General features: G+C 45.9%; 1 protein-coding gene across 1 annotated transcript; it reads right to left on the bottom strand.

Moving 5' to 3' along the window:
• Positions 1 to 8,054: 8,054 nt before the first annotated feature.
• Positions 8,055 to 18,585, bottom strand: LOC117221659 (uncharacterized). The gene is made up of 3 exons (XM_033472771.2): positions 17,645 to 18,585; positions 12,842 to 13,058; positions 8,055 to 11,301 (listed from the first exon to the last, which is right to left on the bottom strand). The coding sequence occupies exons 1-3, from the start codon at positions 18,135 to 18,137 to the stop codon at positions 10,977 to 10,979; spliced, it is 1,035 nt and encodes a 344-aa protein (XP_033328662.2). The 5' UTR covers positions 18,138 to 18,585; the 3' UTR covers positions 8,055 to 10,976.
• Between the last annotated feature and the right edge of the window lie 1,056 nt (positions 18,586 to 19,641).

The raw sequence follows: 19,641 nt of genomic DNA, 5'->3' as shown, positions 1-19,641 counted from the left end.
TTACAACGTTTCGATAGCAATCGCATTGGCGCAATTGTAGCGCGAGGAAATCTGGAATCATTAAATTGTGGCACGTTGTGCGAAGATTGAGTCGGCTGTCATCGCGTTGTCCCGCAACTCCGTTTGTCACAGCCGGAACGAGAGCGGGGGCGGCAAAAACGGACGGTCTCTGTCGTTTCGTTTTTGCCGGGATGTCCCGGGAGTGGGGCGAAACGAAGGGGCGAGATGTTCTGTGCAAGATCTCTCATAAAATCAAATAATTCCGTAGGAAGCGGCTTCGGCGCCCGATATAACCGCACATTGGCAATAAAGGGCGAGCATGGTGGCTCGTTCAACGACCGTATCGAAAGGAAAACGAAACGTTAACGTAAACTGAAAAACAATCGTGTGAGCGGCGGCTGTCACTCCGGGGACGAGTTGGCATCCGCAGCCCGAGTCATCTGTTTCCTACGCGGTGCGGTGTCGTTTATTTTTCCAAAATGGCCGCTAAAACACCGCGCCACCGTCTAACGAACGCGAGCCCTCGCGCGAGAGAGTAATTTGAAACCTATTTATAGAGTCGGCTGCCTAACCCAGACCTATTGGCAAACGTTTTTTACCAAATAGCCGCGATCGGCTTTCCCTTGCCACCGGAAGGGCCGATCGATACCCCTTCCCGATTCGCGGTTTAATATTGTTGCGAATTACTCCATTTCTCTCGCGTCGCGGCATTTTATTTACAATAAAGAATATTAACTGTAACACAACTCGATACAATTATATCTTAGATCTTTCAATTTGAAATGTTGCCCGTTCGACGGTCCGATCTCGACTCTTCGATTGTCCGTTGGTAACACTCTTCCGTGGCAACCCCTATCTTCTATTATTCTTTAACCCTTTTAGTGCCGGAGGCCGATATATCGGCTCTTGCCCCACTGGCGAGAAGTGGCAGAGCCGATATATATAAAATTTTACACATTTACAATATATAAATATAAATATAAATATTTATGTTATTATAATGAAGTATTATGCAAAATTATATCACAAACATATTTATGACAACATAATTTTGTTTCGGCAATGTTATATTACCTATGACAATTACATATTTCGGAGGAGATAATCCGTCCGGCGCTTACCATGTACCTTCGAGTTATTTTTTATGTTTGTTATGTAATATTATTTATCTTGTTACAAAATATATCAGAAATGCGAAGTATATACTTTGTAACGAATGATCTATATAAAATTATGATGAAAAGATGACTTTTTGTATGTGCAAATACGTTTTGTAAGAGAGAACTGGACTTTTACTTTCTTTACGATCTTTTATACCTTTGTTATTTATATTATTTTCAATGAATATAGAAAATCTAGTGTCATCGTTTTGTTCTCTATTTCGTCCTTAATTTACTGCTTTTTCAATCATGTAAATATTGTTTCTTGTTTGGTTTTTACGAGCATTTTCCCAAACCCTAGTAAAACCGTGAAATTCGGCCGGTTATTCTCGTATAGGCACCTCTTTTTCGCATGGCACTAAAAGAGTTAAGGAGTAGTTCACAACAGGGCAGTTTCACGACTTGATTTGGACAAGTCGCCGTAACAATATCAACTATAATTAAACCTGTCTGTGAAATATTTCAGAACCGCGTCCGATATTAACCGTTTGAGCCCCGCGCTTTCTCTAAACGAGTACGAAAAGACCCAAGCAGCGCGACGGCGCTTGTTTCATTTTATGTCGAGAAATACCGAGCGGCGCAATAATAATGAATTAAAAATTTGTATTTTGTAATGTATCATTGCATTATTATAGTATTATTCTGCCTATTGCAAAATGTACTATTTACATTGAAAGGAGCTGCGCGATGTACTTGCTTCGGTAAATCTGAGCGCGCTTCGACGATCGGTAACGCACCGTCAGTTGTCCACAATGTTCGAAATGCGCTGGGTTTTCTCGACATAAAATCTGAACAGCGCGATCGCGCTGCTTGGGATTCAAACGGTTAAATATCCGCGAAGAGACGAGAGTTTAAGCATTTTGCTTGCGCACGCTGCCGCATCGTTTAATTCGTGCCACGAAAGATAGAAAGAAGGCCCTCGAGTAACGAGCGACACATAATTCGCCGAAATTAGGGACGAAGTGGAGACTTTCGGTGTACGCCGGGGTAAAAAGGAAATTCGAGCGAAAGAATTTTCTGAACTCGTACCCGCGGACCTGCATGAAACGCCGCTGATTGGCCGCTCGTGCGCCAATTTTCCCCGACGTCGCTTCGCCACGAAAAATCGGTAAATTGCTTCTTTGAAATGCCGGAAAAGCGGAGGAAATGGTTTCCTCCGTAGTTCGTTCCCGGCGAGTTCTTCGCGCAGATAAGCATCGTTGCTTGCCTGATCTCATCCGTACGCTCTCTCCGGCTGATTCCCTCTCGCGCTCGGCCGCAAATTTCGAGCTCGCAAATACCTTGAGCAAACCTTTGCGGAGGATCCATTTGTCGTATTCCGTGTCGTCTCCGCCGTGCTAGTAGACGACTTCTCTTCGCAGAAAAATGTTACATCGATTCAGAGTCACCCGGCTCTGCGACGATCGTAGACGATTCGCGCGGATCGCAGATTTCGTTGCAGCCTTTTGCACTTTCGTTAATGAATGTTGTTCCTCGAGCCAGCGAAAGACACCCGCGCGAACGCGAAGCGTCTCGGGGGATTAACCGGAAATGATAATAGCTGCTGGAGAGGCCTCTCAGGGAGTTAATCGGCCAGTGATAACGAAGTGCGCTCTTCCTGCCTGGCCGTGAGTGTTCGACAGCGAATTTACCACTCGGTGCGGCTCGTTCACGTGTCTCTGTATGTCCTCGTGGTCTCGAGGGAACACCGTCTCGAGCTTTTATTCAGGCTCGGCGCGTCCTCGCAAGGCGGACTGGAATTGCCGGTTCCAAGTTTGAGATTTTCTGCCGCCACTTTTCGTCTCTCCAGCCGCGACCTCTTTCGCCTGCCCGCTTCCTTTCCTTTTTTATCCCTCTTATACACCGTCCTCCCGACTTCTGACACGCGTTTCAATTGGGATGGTTGCCAAGGAAACCTAGGAGCCGGAGTGTCACGCGGACTATTGAAGAGGTTAAAGGGGACCGCGATTCCTTCGGGCCGAGGACGTCGCGCCGCGCAAGGAAAGACGGTTTTCCACGGTCGCAAACCAGTCGGGGAATCGCGACGCGATCGGCCCGGCGGCGGGACGGAAATTTTTTTCGCTGAAAAATCCGGAGAACTCGCCGGTCGGCCGGCGGCCGACGATTTCGCCTCGATTTTCCTTTGGAAAAATTCGACGGAACGCGCGCGAACGGTGGTCGCTCGACGGTGAAAAGTATTTCCCAGGGACCGGCGGCGGATTATACTTTTAAATTCCCTTTTCGCGGCCATTGTAAGAGGCAGCTCGCACCCCCGCGGAAAAAATGGGAATTTTTTTTTGTCCCCTGGCGGAAATGGCTCGTGCGAAATTGATAATAGCCGGTATGCGGCCACTATAAATTCTCCTCCGGGATTCGACGGCCGGTTCCCGGAGAAGGAAGGTAACGCGACGCGAAAATCCGTATGATGCCGTTCCCGGGGATAAATCCGGTAGCCTGAATTCTCGTAATTAACCCTGTAATTGTAGGCTTTAAAACGGCGCACGCCAACGAAACCGAACCGAAACGAGGCATCGAATGCGCGGCGGCGGCGGCGATTTCACAATGGGAAACGGGAGACGGAACATTTTCGATGAAGCACGCGTTTATGCAAATTTTCCTCGGGCCACGAAATCCGGGAACAATTTCGTCCGAAGAGACGAGCACTTGCCCCCGGAATTTCCTATCGGTGGAACGGCGAATAGGAGAGAAGAAAAAAAATAGGCACCGGAGGGGGTGATGACGGAAGAGGGAGAGGACACAGTGCAATTCGAAGCGGGAGTACGTCGGTCTAACGACACCAGTGGCGGACTTCTCTCCCGAAACAAGAAAGGGACGATTTGACGCTCAATCAACCGACTAAAGCTAATTTTCATTAGCTGTTAATAGCGCTGAACGGTCTTCGTCCTGTCCAACCCTCTCGTTCGCCGCGCTTTCACCCCTTTTCCACGTCCTCGGCGATGGCGCAGCGTCGAGCCGATCCCGCGGACCAAGTAGACGAGCCCTCTTCAGCCCAGATGTTAATTCGGGATTACCGAAACCGTTTCGAAAATACTGTCGAGACGGTTCGTTAGCGACTAGAGAGTAATTAGCAATTTACTCGAGCCTAGAGCTGTTCCGGGACAACCGACGGAAGCGGACCTTTTTACCGCCTCGAGGACTACAGTAACGTCTCTCTAATTGTCCACGAGAATGGACAATTTTGGAAGAGCAGATACGATTATTCGAGCCTTGTCCACTAAATTGGACAACATTTGGGGAGCGGAGATACGATTATTCGAGACTCGCGGCTCGTTTTTATAATTGTGGACAATTTATAACTATAAAAATAAACCGCAAGGCTCGAATAATCGTATCTCCTCTTCCCAAATTATCGATTTTTGTGCACAATTTGGGCGACAATTAGGGAGACATTACTGTAGTTCTCCGGAACGTGTCGCTGGAAGCGTGAAATATTCGACAATCGCCTCGCGTTTCAGTGGAACAGGAAAGATTAACCTTTTATTAGGCGGACATTTTCGAGCATTCGTGGCAGCCGCGGCTTTAAACTCGTTAAAATCTTTAAGATTAATTTCCAATTGTATATTATTGAAACCTCTTTATTGAGACCAGAGTTAATCCTTTGGTTAGTTTCCTTTTGTTAGTTAATTTCATTTTGCTAGTTTTCGTCTTAACCCTTTGCGCTCGAGCGGTGACTCCGAGGCACCGCTAAAAAATGTTTATGTCACATTCCAAAATAATTCTTACATCAACAAAGTTTAGATTTGAAAACTTGTTAAAAGTATAACTGTTGTATGAGTCACAAGACTCAATTTCATATAAAATAGAGACAGCGTGGGTCAGAAAAATTATTTTAGATTTACAGTTAAAGTGGCTTTGAGTGCAAAGGGTTAACAGTTAATAATTACGTACGATTGCCACAAAATTAGAATTTAGATGGAACGTTTGTAACACTGGGTCCAAATTGACTTGACGTCCGCCCTGCGAGGGTTAACCGAGTTCAAGGTTCGTTCGATCCAGGAAAGGCGAGATTTAACAAATTATATTTCTCCCTTAGCTCGAAAGCACAAGCATCCCTTGATAATGCCGAGGAGCTTGTTCTATTGTATCTTGCCGAGAGAGAGAGAGAGAGAGAGAGAGAGAGAGAGAGAGAAGCGACGCCATGACTTCGGAGGATCGGCAATGGCGGAGCATCGAAAATAGGTCACTCGATTCGAACGATTTCCGAAGGCTGATTATTCGCCGGGCACAATGGGCCGTGTTAATTTCTTAATGGAAACCGCAAGTAATCCCTGCTAGTTCCGAAACTAGTAACGACCGCGTGTCAGCACAAGGCTTCGTTTAACGCAAGAGCATTATGGCTTTCGAATGTTTAGAACATGATATAAACGTAGCAGTAATGGACTGCAGAAACGACTATAAAATCCATCTTCCGACCGATCCCAGCTCGTTCAGCGCGAGTCAACTTTGTCATTGATGATCGCGGGGAGAACGAACGGCGAACGATCCGATCCCACCGGAATTCCTGGCCGGTCTGTTTTTAACTTTTCATTGCAGGAATAACAATACCGCGCGGCAATTGCGGCGAACGCTGGCTCAAAGAAAACTACAACGTTCTTATCCCCTGCGTTCTTCGATACATCCTTCTTCTTCTTCTTCTTCTTCGATTTCGTCCAGCTTTCGACGCTATTTTTACCGATCTTTTGTACACACCTATTTCCACGAAATTCATTTTGTAATCGTAGCAGGAAAATTCGAACGGTCGATCGAGGAAAAGCGGGAGAAACTTGGAAAATAAATTAACGTTTTAAAAGATGCTTTTCACTCCTTTGATCAAAATAGGGTTAACACTAGATTTACGGGGCACGAAAAGCAGCTGTTTTATATTAGTTTATGAAAGCAACAATAAGACGTTTATTCCGATTTTTAACAAGTGTTACTGTAACATTTGCTGTGAGTGACATATAAATTGACTCAATGATAACTTTCTAGTTTCGGATTAATTAACGTTATATTTACGGAGCACGAAAAACAGCTGTTTTATATTAGTTTATAAAAGCAACAATAAGATGTTTATTCCGATTTTTAACAAGTGTTACTGTAACATTTTTGCCGTGAGTGAAATATAAATTAACTCAATTATAACTTTCTAGTTTCGGCTTAATTAACGCTATATTTACGGAGCACGAAAAACAGCTGTTTTATATTAGTTTATAAAAGCAACAATAAGACGTTTATTCCGATTTTTAGCAAGTGTTACTATAACATTTTTGCCGTGAGTGAAATATAAATTGACTCAATTATAACTTTCTAGTTTCGGCTTAATTAACGCTATATTTACGGAGCACGAAAAACAGCTGTTTTATATTAGTTTATAAAAGCAACAATAAGACGTTTATTCTGATTTTTAACAAGCCTTATTGTAACATTTGCCGTAAGTAACATGTAAATTGAATGAATAACTCATAAATGTATCTTTACGATACGAATAATCGTAAATTAAAAATAATCGTAAAAATATGACCCGTCATTTTGACGAGTTCGATGAATCTAGTGTTAACGCAGTTTCTATCGAATTCTTGACCATTTATAACGCAAATACTCACCTATATCTTCAACACTGCGGATTTCGTAAAGCCTCTACGTCTCCAAATACGAAAACCTAACTTTTTAACGCTAAAGCTACCGAGCTCTAAAAGCAATCAACGCGTGTTCCTCTATAATTACGAAAAGACTTTATCCGTTCAGACATTTCGCTGTTTTCACTGCGACGTACGTTTGAACTAAGATATTTATTCGATCATTTTCCATGAAAGAGTCTCCGTAATTTCACGAACTTTAAAACAAAAAGGAATATAAAACCGGTCATTTTGAGTTCGCAGCCAAAAGATAAGAATATTCGAACGAGAAATAAATGCATCTGCGAGATTTGCAACGAAGATAAATTCGGGGAAAGATAAGATTGCGTATTCCCGAATGCTCGGACAATTCTCTCGTCGGAACAAACAACCGATGCACTTGGAATAAAGTATCGTTCTACGCCGGCGGCGGCGTGTTCTGGCCGAGAAAAAACGGAATGGAGGGGGAGACGACTGTTCCGAGGCAAGGAGGCGAGTTTTATTACAAACAAATCTATAAAAATAATTTTTTCACCGTGGCCAGGAGTGCAGTAAAATCGGAGTAAGAGAGCAATCCGGCGCGAGGGTTAAAACTCCGTGTCGAGTCACGGCGAAAAAGCGCGGCGGCCTTTTGAGCCCGGCCTTCTTTTTATGCAGATCGGCCGATGGAGGCGCAAAGACCCTTTCGCCGAGGATAATGTAACTCCTTTGTTTATAACAGATGAGTGTCAGATCTAGCCTTTTTTCCCCGGAGCGTCGGTTAAGTCTGCTCGTCTCCGCGTCTGAATAAACAGATCTGATGTCTGTCGGGCCCACCCAGACGGAGCTATTAAAACCCTTATGGGAAAGTCGGTTCCATCGTGACTGATGGAACGTCGATTCGCCGATTGCGCCGCGCGATCAACGCTTTCCGTGCACTTTGGCTCCGATGTCCAGCCGTTTAGAGTCTCTCGAATCGATTTACCTCTCGCGAATTGCAAAGCAAACAACTTGTTCTGCGATGCGGGAACGATTTCTTCCTTTGCCGATGCATCGCTTTTCAACGTCCGAACATTTCATCCCGAGACAATTCTTTTTTTGTCGGACAATTGGCGAGTTTACGCGGAGGGAACGGTGTGATTGAAACGTAATAATTCTTGCAGCGGCCGTGCACGCGATAGCGTTCACAAGCTCGTCGTAAAAAGGGAGCTACTTGTTTCGAAGGCGATGTCCCGGGTCAGACGGGTGTCAACGTTTTTACGGTCCCCCATGGCCGTGACGCAGACGTTCGTTAAGAGGGGTAAAAAGTGAGACGTTCGGGTTCTTTCTTTCTTTTTTCTCTCGGTTTTATTCCATTTGCTTTCTCGATGAACCACTTCGTATATTCGAATAGATCTGTATCATCACATAGGTGCGCGGGAACAATGGTGTTTGGGCGCTCGCTTATAATAAAATTGTGGTAACGCTTAATCGTAGGTGTGGCGTCGGTGATCTTTGGTTTTTATTGCACGTGGATCTCGATGGACCGATGACGACGGTCCCTGGAACGAATCGGTCGAATTTCTCTTGAATTTTTCGCGTCGTCGTTGACCCACGAACGATACAAATTGCCGGGAAACGCATGTTGGACGCTTCGGACATTTCGAAATGGAGGTTTAAAAAAGATTTCGACGATTCCGCGGGCTTCCAGGACCGAGAATAAATAAATACTTCGCCCACCGACGCCGTTCGGCTCAGATTACATTTTATACAGTTATTTACACGCTAATTTACACGATCCTCTTCCTAAATTACGATAATATTTATAGGTAACTTCATAGTTAATGGCGCTACGTCGAATAATCGGGAACCGTGCTCTCTTTAAATCGTTATTTCCGCGCGGGTTGCGCGCGATCGCGATCAAACACGATTAACAGACTGTCGGAATATCGAGCTCTTTTTTTTTTAATATCAGAATGTAACTTCGAGAGCTCTCGTTGATGCGATAAGGATTTGTCAATCTTCTGCGAACGTGTAGAGCGGCTGCGAATCGACTAGCTTAACTTAACGCAATATTTAAACAAGTTCTTTCGAAGAAAAAAGAAAACAGAAGCATCCTATTCCATAAAAATTTCGACGAATCTCCAGCAGTCAATGTCTCTGGCTAAATAAATGCACGTTGGCGATATTCGATCTGTACCGTCGCTTAACGATTCTTCGAGAGCCGTTGCTCTCGTCGAGTACTTGCGTTCAAATAATTCGCATTTTTCGACCGAAGGTTGCCAGTGCTCAACAAAATGGCGGTAAAAAGCAATCCCGAAGCTCGTTTAACAAAGATCATGGCGTCTCCCAGGGTTCTCTAATTCGCTATCTATCCGAAACGAAGCGACGATTCTGATCAGGGGTTGAAAACAGTTTCGGTTCTGTCTGTCTTGACGAACAAAAACGAGGTCAGATGCGACAAGTATACAAGGTGTCCCAAAAATGTCTCGCAAACCGGAAATGAGAAGTTCCTGGGATCATTTGAAGTCACTTTTTCCTTAGCGAAAATGCAACCCGTGGCTTCGTTTACGAATTATTCACGAAAAACACTGACCAATGAGAGGCGAGCTCGCCTAGCGCTTGGCGGCCGAGACAATGAGCGCCCGAAGTCCAGTTCCGCTCATTGGTTCTGCTGCCTTGCGACAGCATATCTCATTTCTCATTGGTCACTCTTTTTCGCTAATAACTCGTAAACAAAGCCGCGGATTGCATTTTCGCCAAGGACAAACTTACTTCAAATTACCTCAGGAACCTCCCATTCTTGGATTGCGAGACATTTTTGGGACACCCTGTAGAATCTATGCTTTGAATACCTGAAGGAAATACCGTGTATTTGTTACGTAAAATGAAATTGTAATCGAAATGCGTAAACGGAACTCAGAACCGAAAAATAACAGTTATGGAACTGGTGCAACATCGGTTCTGAAAAACGAAAACCGATACATTTTATTAGGTCTACCGGAAAGTTCTGTCCGATAGTTTCAATCCATATGCACATGTTGATTTGAGACATATATGACTATCTCTCTTTATCGTTACATTTAGACGCATGTACTCTCCTAAATAAACTGAAACAAAGATGTCTCATGTCATTATTAAGTGAGACGCGATGGTGAAAACATGGCTACCGATGATAATGCCAGACCACATGCTGCTTTGGCGACTCGTCAGAAAATCGCAGAGCTAGGCTGGGAAATTCTGTCACATCCACCATACTCCCCAGACCTAGCACCCTCCGATTATCACTTGTTTCTCTGTTTGCAAAACTTTTTACAGGAAAAGAAATTCAAAACTGAAGCTGATGTCAACCAAGCACTAGTTGAGTCCTTTGCCTCTAAAAATAAATCATTTTTTAAAAATGGCATTTACAAGTTGCCATCACGCTGGCAAGAAGTCATAAGTAACGATGGAAAGTATATTCTACGATAAATATTATTAAATGTATGAAAATTGTGTTATATTACAATTCAAAAACGGACAGAACTTTCAGGTAGACCTAATATAATAACAAGACTGCGGATTTCACGAACTTATGACCGAAACGAGCATGTCAAACAAACTGCGAAGAGATTGAATGAATTTAAGAATCAACGTACTACTTTTTACAGATCGAGATTATTCAAGAAAGAATTCTATTTATTTTCATCGTTCGTTTCTCACTATAGAGCCAGACAATTTTTATCTCACATGAAGATCCGCACTCTACTTATAAAAGCGATGAGATCTTCTCGGTTCGTCGTAACTAGCCTGCGGATTTTGTATGCATTCGCTGCAAAGATTAAATTAAATTAATTAAATTGATTCATTGCGAAACACAGAACGATAAAAACATTGGAAGAATTTAAGAGTATCGTTACATTATTTTCAATCGATTGAAACTATCGAACGAAGAAACACATTCAAATCTTGTTTTAAACAATTACCGAACGAAATTTTTATTTTGCATAAAGATCCACCGTCTATTCGTAACTGTTTCAGTCAGAGCCGAAGTAGCATAACAGTTTGCAACGGTTATCCTCGGAATCTTTTCAATCCCCGATCCTAACGAAGAGAACGCCGCAGGACAGTGGCGAATGGACTAGCTTAACGCGACCAGATCGAAAGTGAAAAAAAAGACACGAGGACACGCGCGTCCCTCGAACAGGAGGACGAACATCGATCGTGGCGTTTCGACGGCGGCGGAACGAGAACGGTCGATCCCCATCCGGTAAAATTCACCGGTTCATTTCTCGTCGGTGATTTTCGAGAGCTGGCTGGGATCGAGGTCCGGCGCGATCGTGTTTTGCACCTGAATATGAGCGGAGTGAAGGGGCGGACAGAGCAGGGGATGATAGGGGAGGCAGTAGTACGGGAAACCGCCGAGCGCTTTGTTCGCCGGATGAATTTGCGTGCCCGACATTTGGCCGGGAAGTTGCCCGGAACCACGAAGTGGCAATCCCCTCAAATGCTCGTCCGGGTGCACGAGGACGCGCACCGCCACGCGCCTCGCGTTTCCGGAATTAACCAGCGCGCCCAGCTCCTGCTGTTGTCGCCTCTTGGTCTTGTATCTGCAACCGAACCCCTCCGATTAGTCCGATTAGCCCGATCCCGCGCCCGGAGCTTCGCGAAACCGCGAAACGTCTCTTCCGCCTGTCTGTTCTCGAAGACTCGACTCAGGGCACCCTTCGACGCCTTAAACTCACGAACTACGATTTCTTTCGCAAGTCGAGTAGCACTCGTTTGCGGTCAACCGGTGAGAAGATTTCGTCGAACGGGCATGACGCCTTTTTTCGTCATTGAAATTTTTTAAAAATATGTTACGAATGAATTTCTGAACGAACAGGTTAACCCTTAGCGCTCCGTTGGCTCCGCTTTGGAGACATCCGTCATTTGTTCCGCAAATCCGAAGGCTCTGCTGCGGAGCCCAATGTTTTTAGCATGATTACACTGAAGATGCTGTGTTTTTGTCGACGTTGACAATTGTTATTTGTAGTGAAAACGTGCTTAGCGTGTGTACCATTACGATTAAAACATTTTTTGCGCATTTTTATACTTAGCAACATAAAATAAATAAAATAAGACTTCCTTTATCTCAGGCGCTTTGCTCCAAAAATGTTCCGGAGTTGCTGGTAGTGATATTTTTCAGAAAAACGCTGTTCAACTTTATTTTAGAACGTCCGAAGAATATTTACTAATTTTTTTAATTTAATTTAATTATTAATTGAGCCGATTCCAGTGAAGATTAACAATAAAAAAATTCCGGCAAACTCACGCAAAAGATATTTTTGTTTCAGTAATTCCGTATCCGAACAGAATTCAACAGACGATTCGCAATGTTAATTTTATAATAAATCGCGTCAAAGAACATGAGGGATATATTTATTTAAGAATTGTGAAGAATATCATTAATAGTAAATTTACCCATTTCGATGAGGATGCATTTGCTGCTTGGAAATTTCGGTCACAATTCACGATGTCGATGCACTGACCTCGCACAATGTTAAGTAGATACCATTACGATTAAAACATTTTTTGCCGATTTTTATACTTAACAGCATAAAATGAATGAAATCGAACGTTTTCACAAGGACGTGTAATCTTTTCCACTCAAAATAAGACTTCCTTTATCCAGGCGCTTTGCTCCAAAAATGTGCCGAAGTTGCTGGTAGGCAGTACTCGAGAAACGCGTGGAGCGCTAAGGGTTAATAATTTCCCTGATAGAGCGAGACGATTTCGGTTTCCTGATTGTCTATATTTACTTGCATTCCTAGACTTTGCTAACAGAAGAATCCAATTTGGTTCCGGAAGAAATTAATAACATTCATATCTAGTAGATCGTGTACGAAACGTTCGCGTCGAGTCTGACTCAACGTCGCAACGCAAGGGGTCAAAATCCCACACTTTCGGCGGATGATTTCAAGCTATCCACACTTTTGAAAGGTTAAGTCGCTCGAGTACAAACTGCTTAAGGAACCTGCTCCACCCACTCGAGGCTATGTTTCGAGAACCATTGGCCTTTTCGGTTAGAAACGGCAACGCGCGCTAGGTGTGCGATCGGCCTCGAATTAGCTGAAAGGAGGCCCCTATCTTTGAAGATCTGTCGCTTACCGTCTATTTTGGAACCAGATCTTGACTTGTGTCTCCGTCAGCTTCAATCCGCGAGCAAGGTCCGCCCTTTCCGGGCCCGACAAATATTTCTGCGCGGCGAATCTTCTCTCGAGCTCGTAGACCTGGGCGTGGGAGAACGCTGCCCGGCTGCGTTTCTTTCTGCTCTGGAGATTCTGACCATGATTCTGCGCCTCGTACATGTCCTCCTCCGTGTCCTCTGCAAACGCCATGCAAAAAAACCCCACCTAAGATCAGTCTACGAAACTCCAAGGAACTTTGCCGCGTGATCTAAAGCCCGGCTCGCGCAACCAAAGATCGCGGTTTTCGAAATGACGCGACCGTAAATCCATCCGATAAGCCGGCTATCCTCGAAGAGCTAATTATCCTCGGAAGTGTCTTCCCGCGGATCCTACTCGAATTCGGGCAAAGGCCGAGATCCGTTTACAAATTCGATGATAGCGGTGTTGGTTCGTTTGGGAGCGGAGTCGCGAAGAGCAGCCAAAGATCGCGGTTTTCGAAATTCCCGAGCAAACAAACGCGCGGATCGGGAGCCGATGATCTACCGCGATCGTAAATCAAACGTTTTAGGCCGGCACGGGGAGAGGGATGCTGCCGGAGGTGGACCAACGAGCGAGTAACCATCCTCGGACAGCCATAGGAGCGGCGGACGATCCGAGAGCGACGGAGAGAGAGAGAGAGAGAGAGAGAGAGAGAGAGTTCTCCCGGGAGAAAGAGAGTTCCGGCTGCGTTTGATGTCTCGTTCAAACATTAACACGTGCACTCGCTACTCCGACATGTTTACGCTCCTGTTCCACGGTAATTCTCCTCTAAGTTTAACCGGTCGCATCGGAGTGCAATCGCGCGCCCATCCGTCCTAAAATTCTACTTGCACCCCCGTGCCTGCGACTTTGTTTCGTCGGGGCATCTCCGACGCTCGGATCGTGCATCATACTCGATGCTAAGAAACATTCTTGAAATTCTAGATGAACACAGGGACAAAGTACAGTAATGTCTCCCTAACTGACGCTCAGAATGTGCACAAAAATGGGCAATTTTGAAAGAGGAGATGCCTTGTGGCTCGTTTATAATGCTTATCGATTATCAACAACTATAAAAACGAGCTTCAAGGTTCGAATAATCGTATCTCCTCTTCCCGAATTGTTCATTTTTGTGCACAATTTGAGCGTCAATTAGAGAGACATTGCCGTATATCGAGATACTGTCGGATCGAAAGGTTCTGGGATCGTTCTAGTTACTATAAATTTTTTTTTCAGCATTTTGGCAAAGTACAGCAAAGCGTTCGTACATATTTAACGCCCTAATTGTACCTTGGTGCCTAATACATGGCAGGACAATTGCATACGGAAAGTGCTAGTCAATTTTGAGTAACGATGTTAGAAAGATTCAAGAGTAACACTTTGTAGTCCGAGTATTCGATCATCAACATTTAACTGCAACGAAGTTATCGTTTCAAAGCAAAAACAATTCGCTGTTCCCAGAACCATCTCGAAAATAAAGATAGCTGTAAGTATCGAATGTTTCGATAGTTGATCTCAAGGCTCCGGACTGTGGGGCCTAACTATAGCAGTCCGGAGATACGAGCGAAGACCCAATTTTCCTTTCGACGAAGTCCTTCGTTACGCTCGGTACGATAAAAAGATATTTTATAATATAAAAGCACCACTGTTTACGTAATTTTAAACCCATCAACAAAATCGAAGAGTCGGCTATCATTTCGGAGTTAATGGTCGCTCGTTATTTAACCCTTTGCACTCGAATGGTGATAAATTTTTACATTAACAAAGTTTAGATTTTAAAAAATTGTTAAAAGTGTAGCCGTTGTGTAAGTCGCAAGACTCAATTTCACATGCATAAAATGCGCTTTGTCATATAAAATGATAATATTATAAATCAGAAAATATACAGTTAAAATAGCTTCGAGTGCAAAGGGTTAATAATTGAAAGCGACGAAACGATCCCAGCAACGTTCGACTTAACATTTTTAAACCTTAGCGTTATCGTCGGCGTTAGCAATTGTTATTTGTAGTTAAAACGTGCCAAGTCTGTACCATTACGATTAAACCATTTGTTGACCTTTCCTATGGTTAGCAACATGGAGAAAAATAAATATTATGATGAGAATTTAGAGCCGAGTGATACCGAAGACGTATTTGATTTTGAAGAGTTAAAAGACATTGTGGAAGACAATGTTGGTTATGATTCTGACACTTCGAGTAATAGTAGCGAAATTATACTACCAAAGAGACGAAGAATGAGAACTATTGAAAGTGAAAGCGAAGATTCGTTATAAGACTTAGATGAATGGCGCGATGTTACGGAAGAATTACATATTCCAGATAGAATACCTTTTAGTGTATTGCCACAGGTCGTTGGACCACAAGTTCCTACAAACATTGAACGCCGATACGATATTTTAAATTATTTTTCACGGACGAATTGGTAAATGAAATTATAAAGGAAACCAACAATTAGGCAGAAAATGTTCTAAACTTGAAAGAAATTTCAAGTAACTCTATTTGGCAAAGTGAATACTGTGACACTTGTCCAAGTAAACCCAGAATGCACATGGGAGATTGTTATCAAAGATATCACACCATGGTGAATTACAAAATTTAAAGTTTATCTTTTATTTACAATAGGAAAATGTATATTTATAAAATAAATAAAATCAAATGGATTCACAAGGACGTGTAATCTTTTCCGCTCAAAATAAGACTTCCTTTATCTCAGGCGCTCCGCTCCAAAAATGTGCCGGAGTTGCTGGTAGGCAGTACTCGAGAAACGCGCGGAGCGCTAAGGGTTAATTCTCTAAGTTCGCTTTCTAAGTTATTAACTACCGGCAGCGATCGCACAAGTGTAGACCCAGGGATCGTAGCGAACGCGGAGAAGACGTTTTTCTTCCGAGTCGGAGGAGACAGTTCGTGGCCGGTAGTGGGAGCGCCCAGCGATTTATCGAGGGGCGAAGAAAAAAGTGAATATTCGAATATCCCCGGCTGAGATCATAATTATTTCGTCCGTGATCCTGCGTCAATGTTTATCGGCAGCGGCCGATGGGGGGACTCGAAGCATTTAGAGAGATCTATATTTGATCACTTTCGACGTCAACTCCATGCCATCTCGTCCGGCTAATGCGTCCCTCCTCTGACGCTCGTCAAACAACCTACGCGTCCTACATCGAGAGTGTTCGAGAGGAGCAAGTGCCGTTTGCTCTCACTCCGATTACACCGAGATGACCCTTCGTACCTTCTGAAGCTGCTCGATTCTCAAATACATTGATATGGGCCTTAGCCACTGGCCGAATGAAATATTATCGTTTGCGGGGGATCCGAGCGACTCGCTTAGCTCCCCCGCGACCCTTGACCCCACGAAAAAAAAAAATGGTAATCGTCTGCGCACACTTTCGATTCCATCGCGAGCATCGATGGAAAAACTAGCTTCCGTCGATCATCATCTAAATTCTCTTAATTTCGGATATCGTTGAGATTCGTTAAAATAATGCCGGATCGATCGCGTCGAAAGAAGCTAGCAAATGCTCGAATTCTAAAGTGACCGAAGATTAATGAGAAGAGGAAACATCGGGGTTCTAGCGAAGTCTCGATTGCCGCTGTCCATTACCGTATTAAGTGATATTCCGGGCCGGCGAAGGGGTTCGTAGCGGGAGCCTTGAAACGGTGCCAGCTCGTGCCCGCGTCTATCCACCCCCGCGAGGTGAAAAGGCCGAAGAATCGTCGCTGAGGAAACAGCTCGAGCCACCGGGGAGCGTTAATTGCCGTTTTCCTGCGATTCTCCCGCGAGAAACGAACGTTAGGCGACCGGACGAGCCGTCGTTGGCCGTGAACCACCGCGGCGAGCGACGCGAATCGATCGAATCTGGCCGATCGTCTGTGAAAAAACGCGCGATTCCACGGAATCGGTCGCCTCGGTAACCTTGATCTAAATCTGTTTTTGCTTCCGATCCCGTGGATCCTCGGCCGGCTCGAGACAGTGCGCAACAGTGTGGCCCCGGGGATCGAACAAGTGCAAGAAGTAGAGTGCCGGCCACTTGTGACGTCTGCCGGGTCGAGCACCACTTATGCTACTAAAATTACATTCGATCACGTTATCTGCGCTCGGGTTAACTGGAAAAAAAACCCTTGAAAAGCTCGGCTGTTACAGGGATACCGGGCTAAATGATCTCTTAAGCGTACATCCTCGTGGCAGACACACGATCTCCCAGAAGGGAGACTGTCTCGGCCGGCAGAGGCTATCCAAGTGGCCCTGGTCACTCGCCCAACCGGTCGACTTTCCGTTAATCTACCTTCCATCGGCACCCGTTCGTTTTCCCCGCATTAAATCGTACGATCGCGTCGCAATCACCGTTTAGGTACACGGTTCGATGAAGTGGCAGATTGTCCCGCGCGAGTGCCAATTGCTCATCGGCGTCGCGATAAGCAACAAAACAAAGTTGTCTCGACAAACACCTACACTTCACCTGCGTTCTTCCCTGAAGTATATCTATCTCCGATCTAAACAATAATGCATCGCGTTATCGGCTGCCCTTGATCTAATCGAAAACCGCTCTAACGACAATGTCGATGCCGTAATCGGCATGCCTATCGCGGAAACGAGGATTTTTCCTTGTTCCCGATAAAAATCGCGATCTCCCGGGCAACGTAATCTGCGCCTCGAAAGAAAGTGATCCGGTGACAATCGAGCCGAGTGTTTGCTCACTCCGTATTTATAGATACCGGTCGTCGTCGTCGTCGTCGTTCGCGGCGAACGAAAGTGTTGTTTTCCGCTCACCCAGATATTTGTTCTTGCTCATGTCCAGCGCCTCGTCCTGTTGCCTCTGCGAGGCCTCCCTCGTGTCCTTCGCCGGCTGGTAGGCGGCCATGTTGCCCAGGGTCTCGAGGTGCTTGAAGGTGCCCTGTGCCAGGTGCGGGATGGTGCCGAAGTTCGAGATGTTCGCGTGCACGAGGTTCCTCGTCAGGATGTCCAGCTCCCTGGCCACGCTCAGATCGGGCGAAGACAGCCTGGCGAATCTCGTCAACTCGCTACGATCCTGATGCGAGTGTCCTTCTCGATGTTCGTTCTCCAGGCACTCGTACTCTTTGCGTTTCTTCAAGAAAGACGCGGCCTGCTGGTCCTCCAGCTCCGGAGAACGTTGCTGCTCGTGGCTGGAGCAGGAGGTCCTCCTGCTGAGGATGTCCGCGATGCTGAAGGGAGTCAGCTGAGAGGGTCTCGGCGAGGCTTCGCTGCGCTTCTCCTCGTCCATCGTCTCCTCCCGGCCGGACATGCCTTCGTTCTTCCCGAAACACTCCTCGTAAGGTTCCGTCGATCTGTTCCACAGTCTCTGGGCTCACTTTCTACCGTTCACAGCCGAAGCATCGTCTCAGCAACCGCGCGATATCCTCCGCGAAGACCGACGCTCGCGATCCCGGAGCAACATCTCCGAAACCCGATCGATCACTGTCCTCTCCCGACGACGTCTTCCTCGAGATCGCTCCGCGATGTAATCCTTGAGCACGAGGGAAGCGTATTTCGAGGACTCGGAGCCCGGTCCACGGTGAACCACGTTCTGTCGGAGCCACGGCACGACTGACTCGCGTTTCGCGTCTCGCGCCTCCAACTTCCTCGTCCGCGTAATCTGCTCCGCACCGGTCGCCGATTTATTAATTGTCGTCCGCGAGCACTCGAGGCCCGCGCCCTTCCGCGACGAGTGTGCTTCGGTCAAGTGTGCTTGTCGCGCGCGCGGACGACTTATTTTTCGAATTAGTCCGCGGCCACTTCAGCCGAGGCTTCCTTCGCCCCCGCCCAGACCAGCTTCCCCTTCTATGCCGGCCAGCCCCTCCAATCATCCCTCCGTTCCCTGTCGATCGCGACGCGACCGCGACTCGCAGCGATCTTCCTCCACCACGCCGCGACACGCTTTCTCCGAGCGTTCGAGCTACCCCTTCGATCCCCTTGCTCCTTCAAACCCGAACACCCTCGGTCCTTCTTTCAAAGAAACGTCGAATTATATCGATTCGCCTCCACTCGGAATCGACAACTTGCGTAATCAATTGTGCGATCAGCTGCAAAACGCTCGCAAGGAATTTTCATTAATTTCGGTAAATTCGATTGTCCACTTTCGAAGTAAACACGATCGTTTAATTCGTCTCGTTTCAACTCAATGTATTTTTGGTTCGCCTTTCGTTTTCGAATCGAAGAGTATTCGATCAGGTAAAAAATTCTGCTCCGAAGGGAAGTCGATTCTTTCGAAACGTCGACGTTATACAATGTTCTACCAATCGCGATAATGCATATTTTATAATAACTATTTTACGATAACTTACATTTGCTCCTTTTAGCAATTGTATTTTTCTTTCGTTTCCCATTCTCGAGTCGAAATCACGAGTGAAAATCCACGATCGATTCAGGCTTCTTTGGTCGCCGAAAGACTCCGCTCAGCATAGAACGCTGGCCCTGCGTACGAAGCGAGACGTTTCGAAAGGTTTGTTATCAGCGAGGAATTCGAGTTTCGCGGGCCGCGGCGTAGGTGGAGCCTCCGCGCGACCTCCAGGTTGGAGGCGCGACGCCCGGCGACGCTCCCGTCAGGACGCAAGCCTCGCCCTACGACCAATCGACGTCTATTCTCGCGACACCGCTTTTCCGACCGAGCCAATCGACGGTTCCACGAAGTCGTCTGCTCGTCGGGATGACGGCCGACGGTTCCCGGGAGTGGGATCTCGCGGCGTATTTTTTCAGGGTCGGGCGCGGAGGGGTTGCCGGCGTCGCGGCGAAGGGGCGAGAGACGTCTT

This window comes from Megalopta genalis, chromosome 7 (genome assembly GCF_051020955.1).
Source record: "Megalopta genalis isolate 19385.01 chromosome 7, iyMegGena1_principal, whole genome shotgun sequence".
Lineage (NCBI taxonomy): Eukaryota > Metazoa > Arthropoda > Insecta > Hymenoptera > Halictidae > Megalopta > Megalopta genalis.
Note: the sequence above shows the minus strand (reverse complement) of the source record. Positions and strands in the feature narration are given on the sequence as shown.